The 12,333-nt window shown below is 29.8% G+C and overlaps 1 protein-coding gene across 1 annotated transcript in view; it reads left to right on the plus strand.

Annotated features, from left to right (window-relative positions):
- Window positions 1-12,333, plus strand: part of LOC114337267 (uncharacterized) — a 721,645-nt gene that overhangs the window by 152,468 nt on the left and 556,844 nt on the right. The window contains exon 25 of the mRNA XM_050641250.1: window positions 11,432-11,584. Within this exon, the coding sequence (XP_050497207.1) occupies window positions 11,432-11,584 (153 nt within the window). The remainder of the gene's footprint in view (window positions 1-11,431; window positions 11,585-12,333) is intronic.

A 12,333-nucleotide genomic window follows, 5' to 3' on the forward strand; every position in this document is an offset into this window, starting at 1 on the left:
AAAACTTTTTTGCCTCTCAGTATTTTTTCGATAACCCAGTTTTTATTGAGATGCGGCTTCCTTTTTAATATGTTTATATACAAATTTTATCTGGGTTTCGTTCTTTTAAACCCCCAAATGTTTGTATACGTTCCAATTAAACTGTTATTGCGGTACAATTTGTTAAACACAGTGTTTTTAATTGCCTCTCAGTATTTTTTCGATAAGACACCTTTTATCGAGATGTGGCTTCTTCTTTAATATGGTTCAAAATATACCCAAAAATGTAAATTATAAATAAATTTTCATATTATTACCAGGTCTCTATAATCGTACCTAACCATATACAAATATGTTCTGAATTTGACAAATATTCAAAATATCTTGAGAAAAACTGGCTTTTCGAGAAAGTAATAAGAGGCAAAAAAGTTTTAAAAACGCTGTGTTTAACTCATAGGATAATAATAATTTAATAAGAACATACACAAAAGTTTAGGGGGGTTTAAGGGAATAAAACCCCCGTAAATATTAATGGGGTGCATAAATTTCACTATAATTTTTTAGGTGAGTTATATCAAGTGAAATCAAGGTATAAGTTATACTTCTTTAGGCACGAGGGTGAATTTTTACATTCCCTGGCGTATCCGCACACCAACAGTATGTTGTTAGTTGCTAAATCATCCAATTTATGTATGTATCAGCGCAACTAAGATTTGAAAATAATATATTAGTGTTTTTAGTAAATATATTTATTATAATTTTTGTGTCTTTGGATTTGTCTTCCTCGGGAGTAAGATAATAAGTATTTTAAACATTCTTATATCTAATACTTCACTTGATCTATTTGTCACCGTCGTTTGTAATTACATCCCAGAAGCCGTAAAAACAAAACCCTGATGGGTTATTGGTAGAGTATTCGACTACATAACGCGAAGGTCCCGGATTCAAATCCTGACACGGACGATTGTTATCCTTTTTTTTTAATTTTTGGTGTTGTTTTAATAAAAAAATTTGAAATTGGTAATATCAAAATTAGTTTAATAATTAAATAAAATATACGAATAAACTTTTAAGTATATTTATTTCGTTGAAATCATATATAATCGAAGTATAATTTCTTACGCGTATAAAGTACACACACACATTCTTTTTAAGATGTTCCTGCCATAAGAATGCCACATATCTAATATGCCACTGTTTCAATAAAAAATTTCTAATAGTTTTCGAAATATTGGAAAAAATTGATTTTCATTTTGTAACTTCAAAGGGCTGTAACTTTTTTTATGTGCATATTTTTGTACTAAGGTAAGTTAGGTTCAATACCTATTTTTGACCCCAGAATCTGTGGCATAATTTACGACCAATCTTTATATATCAATACACCCTGTATATCTCTATTCAATAGTATCTACAAATAGTAACAATACAGGGTGAATCATTGAGAATGTTCTCTCTGAGTTTTAGATTCTAAAACTCAAAATATTAAGATTTAACCCAAGTCACTTAATAAAGTGTGATTCCTTACTGAGTTACAGGGTGTTTAATTTAAAAAATATTTGTAAACAGTACTTTAAAATTATTTGACATATCCGTATCATACTTGGCAGAAAGTGTAGGTGCTGTACACTCCACTGAATTATGTTAAATAATCTTTTCTGGCTATTACCAGAGGTATAGACGGGGGACACTAAATGGTTGACCCTTCCAAAATTCTACACCACTGGCGGAATTGCTATTTTAGCGCAATTTTTCGCTTCTCCAATAGGTTATAAAATAATATACTCTTCATTCGTAACGATAATCACTAGTTTTCGAGATATTTGAAGTTAAAAATTAAAAGAGACAATTATTTTGATTAATGTATTGTGCAGCTTCATTTTTAACTTCAAATATCTCAAAAACTAATGATCTTATCATTACGAATGAACAGTATGCTATTTACTATAAAGTATTGGAGAATCTAAAAATTAAGCTGAAATAGCAATTCTACCAGTGGCGTAAAATTTGGGAAGGGTTAACCATTCACTTTCCTGTGTCGTACGCCTCTCGTAGTAGCCAGAAACGTTTATTTACCATAATTTAGTAGGGTGTATAGTACCTCTACACTTTCTGTCAAGTATGACAAGGATATGCCACATAGTTTTAAAGTACTGGGTACAAATAGTTTTCAAATTTTTAAATAAAACACCATATACTGCAGCGGTTCTCAATCTTTTTGTATCATGTACCACCAAATACTTTTTATTATTTTTGGTACCACCTAACTGAAATACATATCTAACTAGGTGATCTAATTAACTATAATAGTGGTGCTGATTTTGGCTGTTTTTGCGTTTTGTGTACCACCTCAAAAAATGAAATGTACCACCAGTGGTACATATACCACAGATTGAGAACCGCTGCCATATAGCTTAGTAAGGAGCGACATTTTATTTAAGCGATTTGGGTTAAATCGTAACATTTTGAGGTCTAGGATCTAAAACTCAGAGATTGGACATTCTTAATGAATCACCCTGTATTAAGTATCCATTTCCCTTAAACATTAACTAAAATTTTTCCTTTTTAATTTTTAAATTATTGAAAAATAATTTTAAAATACAATATAATATGGTTCTATAATGTGGCATGTCTAATTTAATTATTATGTTAATATGGGATTGAGCTACAATTTACATTAGTTTAACATTATTTAATTAGACTGTAATTTTCATTTCATCACTAATTGTGGCTTAATCTCATATAAGCGTAATACATAAACCATATAATACAATTCAAATATTATTCACTAATAATGATAGCACAATAATTGAGATAGTCCCAAATAACATAAAATAATAGTATATCGACAATAAACAAATTATCACAGTGTTATTACAATTACCATAGTCATCCAAAGAAATTAAAAAGCAAGTAAAGTGAAGAAAAAAGTATGGAAACAATAGCTGAAAGATAAAACAAACGAGAATTACCATAACTATAAAAATAAAAGAAAAAAGGTTAATAAATCAGTAACAAAAACAAAAACAGATAATTGGGAAAACTTAGGAGATATAATGTTGCGCCAGACAATGTTGCGAACACCGTACCATCAGTCTAATGTGCCACATACTCAAAGTATTTCTAAAGATTATTCATCGTAGAATATACAAAAAGTTAGAACAAGATATTGGACAAACTCAGTTCGGATTTAGACATGCTCAAGGAACCAGAGAAGCATTATTTGCAGTAAATGTGCTAATACAGAGATGTTTAGATGTAAACCAGGACATCTATGTCTGCTTCCTAGATTATAACAAGGCATTCGATACGGTGAAACATAATCCGTTAATAAATCTACTGAGAACAAAGAACATCGACACACGGGATATAAGAATAATAAATAATCTGTATTATGAACAAGAAGCTGTCATAACAATAAATAATTTAAACACCAATAAAATAAAAATCAAAAGAGGAGTTAGACAGAGCTGTGTCTTGTCGCCATCACTGTTTAATGCATACTCAGAAGAAATATTCAAAAAAGCATTAGAAGATGAAGTAGCAGGCATAAAAATAAATGGCCTACCCATATGTGAAATTAGATACGCCGATGACACAATACTAATAGCAGAAACTATTACAGATCTACAAAGAATTTTAAATAAGGTTGTTGCAACAAGTGAAGAATTTGGTCTGTCACTAAACATAAAGAAAACGAAATTCATGGTTATATCAAAGAAAAATATTAGAAACATCAATCTACACGTAAATAATAAGACGATAGAACGAGTTCAGAATTATAACTATTTAGGGACGAACATTAGTGAAACAAACGATTATACCAAAGAAATCCGAATTAGAATAGAAAAGGCTAGAAGTGCATTTACTAATATTAAACAAATATTGTGTAGTAGAGACCTCAGCCTAGATCTTAGAAAGCGAGTACTAAAATGTTATGTATTTTCTGTTCTTTTGTATGGTGTGGAAACATGGATTCTAAATAAACAATGCCTCAATAGATTGGAAGCATTTGAGATGTGGACGTATCGAAGAATGCTGAGAATCTCCTGGACAGACAGAATAACCAATGAGGAAGTACTAAGGAGAATACAGAAGAGCAGGGAGATACTGGATTCCATCAAAATAAGAAAACTTCAATACTTGGGTCATATAACACGTGGTGACAGATATGAACTCCTAAAATTAATTATGCAGGGAAAGATTCAAGGAAGACGCAGCATAGGTAGGAGAAAAATGTCCTGGCTGAGAAATCTCAAAGAATGGTTTGGATGCAGCTCAACTGAACTCTTTCGGGCTGTAGTGTCGAAAGTTAGAATAGCAATGATGATTGCCAACCTTCGTCGCGGAGATGGCACGTAAAGAAGAAGAAGAAGAAGAAGGAGATATAAGCTATTCTACGTAACCCTTAAGACGATAAGAACACAATACACATGAAATAAACAGCACGGTACTTTGAAGAACTATGGATATAAACCAAGACGGCCTTAACGAAGAACAAAATAATATTGGAAGGTAAAACAGAGAACTCAATGAACGAGGAAGAACTAGAAGGAACAATAAAAACATTATTAAATTAAAATTGGGAAATTATAAAAAACGTGGGAAAAAATGGAGAACAAGTCTTACTAAAAACAATCAATGAAATATGGGAAACCGAAGGCATCGAGGAAGATTGGAAAATATCACCCATGATGGACAAAAAACAGATAGGAGAGAATGTAATAACTACTAAGGTTTGACACATACATGCATAATGAGAGCAATAATGCCGTAATTAGTAATAATTCAACATTCGATACGTTTACAATAAATGGAATATAAAATCGTAAATATTTATAATATTTATGGTCAAAACTATTAAGAAATGTCAAGAAATGTACTACAGGGAATAAAAAACTGAATGTAGGGGGTGTAAGGGTAGAAATCTCGAAAAGAATATTTCCTAAAGGATTGGTGCCAATTGCAAAAATTGAAAAAGAGCTTTGGAAGAATAATTTGGAAATATGGAAAGAAGTAGGTACGTACTGAAAACGGAATGAAGATAAATACACTAAGCATCAAAATTAACGCACCACCTTAAAAATGGGACATTTTTATGTCTCGTATTTTCTAATCCTGTTGTCAGATTTTACTTATTTTTTTTGTATATTATAACTTTATTCTTCAAGAATATCGATGTAATAATATTATTACTAAACAGGTAAGTGTCATTGTATACCGGGTGTAAAAATGATAGTGTTTTTTGGAAAAAACAAGTTTGGAACACCCTGTGAAATATTCTAGCGTATATAAGATATTAAAATTAAAACTCAACTGTAGCCTACGACTTTCTTTATGCTTTTTATTTCATTCGTTTATTTGGGATAATAAAAAAGTTAGCTATTTTATCAACTAGCCAGGTTGTTCATTAATACAGGGTATTTCTATATTAGTGCGACAAACTTTAAGGGTTATTTCTGCATGAAAAAATAATGACTGTTTGCTTTATAAAAATATTTCCACAAATGCTTCGTTTCTGAGATACGAGATGTTGAATTTTTTCTTACAAACTGACGATTTATGTATTGCTCTAAAACCGGTTGAGATATGCAAATGGAATTTGGAAGTTTTAAGAGATAGTTATTGCGTATTTTTTGACATACAATTAAGAATTTTATATTCACCATTGGCGTGCATACGGGATGTATCTAAAATGTTTATACCCGTGTGTACGCCAATGGTGAATATAAAATTCTTAATTGTATGTCAAAAAATGCACAATAATTATCTCTTAAAAACTACCAAATTTCATTTGCATATCTCAACCACTTTTAGAGCCATAAATAAATCGTCAGTCTGTAAGAAAAAAATCAACATCCCGTATCTCAGAAACAGAGCATTGCGGACATATGGTTATAAAGCAAATTGTCATTATTTTTTCATTCAGAATTACCCCTTAAAGTTTGCTCATTTATTTAGAAACACCCTGTATTGACGAATAACATTGCTAGTTGTTAAAATACCTAAGTTTTTTATTATCCGACATAAACGAATAAATCAAAAAGCAAAATGTTAAGAAAGCATAAGGATACAGTTGAGTTTTAATTTCAATATTTTATATATGCTAGAATATTCCACAGTGTGTTCCAAACTTTGAGGAAAAAACACACTATCGTTGTTACACCCGGTATACAATTGCACTTACCTCTTTAGCAATTATATTATTACACCGATATCATTGAAGAATAAAGCTATAATATACTAAAAAAATCACTAAAATTTAACAGCAGGTTTAGGAAATACGAGACATCAAAAATGTCCGATTTTTAAGGTGGTGCATTAATTTTTATGCTTAGTGTATTAACAAAATAAAAGATATACACCATATCCTCATATCTTATCCTAAAAGATATACACATAGGAGAAACAAGAGAACTACTGAACATAGACATAGAAGGAACGAAAACAGATCAAGTTAAAAGTTTTACAATCCAAATTGGAGTTTTTTGTAATTGTAATTTGTTTAGTTAGCCTTTTAGGCCAGGGTAATAAGGCAAAAATATACCCTGTTCGTGACACTCGAGCAGCCAAGGTACTGAAGCGTTTTTTCGACAGGTAATACATATGAGAGCAAATTGTAACTATTTCCTGCGTAGGATCTGGCGGCCATTTTTATTTATAAACAATTCAATGTCGAAAAACGGCATTATTTCCGTTTTTTCTAAAATCAATGGAAAACACTGTACCCTGTTTTTACATTAGTACAAACATCTTCGTGAGTATGGAAAAAGCTTTAAAATGACGTATTACACAGATTGATATACTTATTTATTGTTAATATAATTGAGAAATTTCAAAAAAATTAATTTTGCAATAACTATTGTAAAAATCAGTGTACAGCTTTGAAATTTTTGTCAAATGAGGGTTCTGCAGTGCGTAATACGTGACAAAAATTTCGAAGCGATTTATTCAATTGTTTATATTTTATTCAAATTGTTTATCCCAGAGAGCTTTTTTTTTGCAATAAAATAAGTCAGAAAAACAGAATATTAGAACCATTCTGCAAGTGTCAAATAAAAGAGCATAAACTAAACTTTCAAACTTGTTTAAAAAAAGTTAATAAAAAGTGCATTTATTAGTAATAAATAATTATGCAAAAGTGTCGTCTATTTTTCCTTATAAACAATTTGAATAGCTTTTTTGTTATGGCCGGTACAAACATTTTTTTACATATTCTACAAGATGGTATTTTTACACGAACTTTAAAACAAAATAATTTAGCCTAGGTCAATTAGGGCCAAAGTTAGCAACTTTTTTTTTAAATATACAGCTAATTTGTTTATAATAAATAAGGATCGAAAATAGCTCTTTTTCACTTTTAAAGACACGAAGTATTCATAAAAAAATTTTGGCTCTATTTGCTTTTTAATGGAGTCGTCTTCAGAAATGAAGTATGTAAATCCATGCGACCTAAAATTGAAATATTAACTTCAAAATCCTACAGTTTTTTGTATCTTGGGAACCAGCCAATGGATTTTAATGTTTTTTAATTTGTATGTACTTTTAGCGTACTTTACAAGTATGGAGTCAGTTGATTCATAAATTATAATAACCAATTTAATTTATTTAAACAAAAAAAACAATTTATTTAATTTTTTACCGTGTTTTAGGTGCACAACTACCAAGTAATGTTATGAATATAATAATTGATAAAAAATTGTTATGAATATATATATGATATATACAGGGAGGGGCTAAATTATGGAAAAATTAATTTTCTCTAAAATGGAGGATTGTGAAGAAATCCCGAAACAGGTCGATTTTTATTTTTAAATTACAATGTTTTGGCATATATTTCATATTAGTGACGTTATCCACCAGAGCGTGATAACGTAATCGATGATTTTTTAAATAGGAATAGGGGTCGTGTGACACCCCATTTGAAAGGGTGTTCAATTCTCTATTCAGTAATATAAACATTAATATCATTATTTATACAGGGTGGCCAAAAAAATAATTTTTAAATTAAATTAATTGACGAAAAAAGAATATATACAGTTTATTTATCTCAAAATACTTTCTATCGCTGTCAGAAAATTGAAAAAAATGTTTATTTGGCAAATAAACATTGATTTTCACTCAAATTAAATGTTAAAACTGCAAAGAGGTTGTTTGTGATTTAATTCAAGCGAAAAGAAATGTTTATTTGTGAAATATTTTTTTTTATTTACTGACAGCAGTACAATGTATTTTGAGTTAAATAAATTACATACATTCTTCTTTTTGCGTCAATTAATCGAATTCAAAAATTATTATTTTGGTCACCCTGTATAAATAAGGATATTATTGTTTATATTACTGAATCGACAATTGAACACCCTTTCAAACGAGGTGCCACATGACCCCTATTCCCATTTAAAAAAATCATCGATTACCTACGTCATCACGCTCAGATGGATGACGACACTACAAGATATATGCCAAAAAAATTGTAATTTAAAAATAAAAATCGACCTGTTTCGGGATTTTTCGTCAAAGTCGTCGATTTTAGAGAAAATGAATGTATTCCATAATTTAGCCCCTCTCCGTATATAATTATATAATAAAAGAAAAATTTCTATAAAAGTGCGACTTTTACTCTATAAGTTTGCTTACAGTTGCAGTAATTTGAATTTTGTGATTCATTGTTTATCAAATCATTTTTATGTCTTAGATTTTATATTTATATGAATAAAAATACAAAGTTTTTTTCAATTACAAATTTAAGAAGATCTTTTAAAATGTACCTATAGAGTAACTATTTATACGAATTTTCTATTAAAAAACATTCCATGTGAGAAGAACTCATTTGGAAAGTATGTACAGCGGCTACTATTAAGTGGAGACATTTTTTACTTTTTTGTAAAAAGTACATGTAAACATCTATTTGTAAGTTAATTTTTGAAGTATCCGAATATCTCTTTTCTTGTAAGAGCTGTAAATAAAAACACTGCTTTGAAGGTTTATTTAATTAAAAATATCAAGCGCACTAAAATAAAAAAAAAACAAAACGAAACAATTTAATAGTGAGTATGTCCATCTCTTGCAGCAACGACTTCTCGCAATCTGTTTGGCATCGAATAAAGGTGTGTTAATATTGCCTGGGGAATAGTCCGATATTCCTCTACCAAGGCCATAACTGTACCAAATTTTCTGGAGGCCTGGGATAACGGCGAATAGCTTTTTTTTAATTCATCCCATAAATGCTTAACAGGATTGAGATCTGGGCTGCATGCGGGCCATTCTAATCTTATCAATCCAACCTCTATTTTATGAGTCAATCAGTGTTTTACTTACAAAAAATGATACAGCTCTTACAAGAAAAGAGATATTCGGATAATTCAAAAGACAACATTTTAGTGATGTCTCTGGAATAATATGACAGGACTATGACACAAAATGAGCCTTTCCGTTTTTCCACAGAATTTTTTAAAGTTAGTAGAAAATACAACGCTTCCATTCACCCCTGTATAATGCCATGCAAGCAAATTTTTTGTGTTACCGGAAAAATACGAAACGACATCAATATGTATCTACAAATTGGTGCAAGAATCTTAAAAATCGGAGAACAAATAATAAAGTTATAAACTATTAAACTTAATCAAAAATTCTGGGTGGCCGAATTTTGTGCCGGTGAGTGTAGTAATAATATAGTGATTACAATTTTTTATCAATTATTACATACATAACATTGTAGTTGTTCACCTAAAATACAGTAAAAAAATTTTTTTTAAACAAATTAAATTGTTTATTAAATAATTTATAAATCAACAGACTCCATATTTGTAAAGTACGCTAAAAGTATATACAAATTAAAATAAAAAACATTAAAATCCATTGGTTGGTTCCCAAGTTACAAAAAATTGTAGGATTTTAAAGTTGATATTTCAATTTTAGGTCGCACGGATTTTATGCTTCTACTTCGTCGGTAGCAAGCGGGTCGCGTTTGTACTTCATTTTTGAAGCTTTATAGACAACTCCCTTAAAGAGCAAATAAATCCAAAATTTTTTCTGAATACTTCGTGTCTTTGAAAGTGGAAGAGCTCTACTTTCGATTCTTATTTATCATAAACACATTAGCTGTGGATTTTTAAAAAAATGTTGCTAACTTTGGCCCTAATTGACTTAGGCTAACTTATTTTTTCCTAAGTTCGTATAAAAATGCCATCTTTTAGAATGTGCAAAAAAAATGTTTGTACCGGCTATAACAAGAAAGTTATTCAAATTGTTTATAAGGAAAAATTGACGAGACTTTTGCATAATTATTTATTACTAATAAATGCACTCTTTATTAACATTTTTAAACAGGTTTGAAAGTTTAGCTTATGCTCTTTCATTTGACACCTGCAGAATGGTTCTAACATTCTGTTTTTCTGACTTATGTTATTGCAAAAAAAATCTCTCTGGGATAATCAATTTGAATAACATATAAACAATTAAATGAATCGCTTCGAAATTTTTGTCACGTGTTAAGCACTAATGAACCCTCATTTGACAAAAATTTTAAAGTTGTACACTAATTTTTACAATAGTTATTGCAAAATTAATTTTTTTGAAATTTAGACCTTTTTTCTCAATTATATTAACAATAAGTAAGTATATCAACCTTTCTAATACGTCATTTTAAAGGTTTTTCCATGCTCTCGAAGATTTTTGTACTAATGTAACCACAAGATACACTGTTTTCCATTGATTTGAAAATAACGGAAAAAATGCCCTTTTTCGACTATAAATTGTTTATAAATAAAAATGGCCGCCAGATCCTACGCAGGAAATAGTTACAATTTGTTCTCATAGGTATTACCTGTCGAAAAAACGCTTCAGTACCCTGGCTGCTCGAGTGTCATGGAAAAAACCTTATTACCCTGGACTATTTATGATGCATTAATACAGCAATACGTTAATCGACTTGGACGTATATCACAATCCTGCAATAAAAAGCAAATAAATCTGATATATTCGTGTCAGGAGTCTGAGAAGTTGTTCTGCGTTAATCTCAAATTTGTTTTAGACAATTTTATAACTCTTTTCAAACGGAGGAGAGAAAACCAGCGTGTGATATAAGTGATGTATTACTTTCATTTTTGTATTTCTTCAACTCGAGAATCGTATCTTTTAATAACCTAAACTAGTATATAAGGTCGGTAGACAATATTCCCGGTGCAATTTCAAACAGAGGATACTCTTCAGATAGGGAACTGGAAATCTTTTCAGATATAACTAATCAATTTAACAGTAAATGTATTTTTATGTTAATAAAAGAATAGCAATTATATAAGCTGCAATAGTAGTTACATTTTATACATTATAAAGAAAAAGTTCTTAAATTTTCAGTAGCAGGAATAAATATAGTGCTCCAAGCAATGGAATATAATATTGAAGTGATTATAAACAAAAACAATAACAATATAACTTTATAAATTTTTATTTTTAGGATATTCTGGCAATCAAAAATGATTTGGAAGTCAAAACACCTTTTCCAACTTTGAAAACAATCACTTCCGCCTTTGAGTTGGATGTACAAACTGGACATAAATATTTCTTTACTTTTTCTTTGGATTATCAAAACAAAACTCAGTCAGTAGAGGTAAGAAATCAATTAGTATACATATACAGGGTGTCCCGAAAAGAATGGTCATAAATTATACCACACATTCTGGGGTCAAAAATAGTTCGATTTAACCTAACTTACCTTAGTACAAATGTGCTCATAAAAAAAGTTATAGCCCTTTGAAGTTACAAAATGAAAATCGATTTTTTTCAATATATCGAAAACTATTAGATATTTTTTATTGAAAATGGACATATATCACTCTTATTGCAGGAACATCTTGAAACAAAATTTTAGTGAAATTTGTCCACCTAATAAAAAATTTATGGGGATTTTGTTCCCTTAAACCCCCCCAAACTTTTTTGTACGTTCCAATTAATTCATTATTGTGGTACCATTAGTTAAACACCACGTTTTTAAAACTTTTTTGCCTCCTAGTATTTTTTCGATAAGTCAGTTTTTATTGAGATGCGGCTTCTTTTTCAATATATTTACGTAAAAATTGTATGGGGGGTTTGTTCCTTTAAACCCCCCAAATGATTGTGTACGTTCCAATTAAATTATTATTGTGGTACCATTAGTTAAACACAGTATTTTTAAAACTTTTGCCTCTTAGTCTTTTGTTCATAAGTCACCTTTTATCGAGATGTAGCTTCTTTTTCAAAATATACCTAAAAATGTAAATTATAAATAAATTTTCAGATTATTAACAGGTCTCTATAATCGTACTTAACCATATACAAATATGTGGTGGATTCGAAAAATACTCAAAATATCTCGATAAA

This window comes from Diabrotica virgifera, chromosome 10 (assembly GCF_917563875.1).
Source record: "Diabrotica virgifera virgifera chromosome 10, PGI_DIABVI_V3a".
NCBI lineage: Eukaryota > Metazoa > Arthropoda > Insecta > Coleoptera > Chrysomelidae > Diabrotica > Diabrotica virgifera.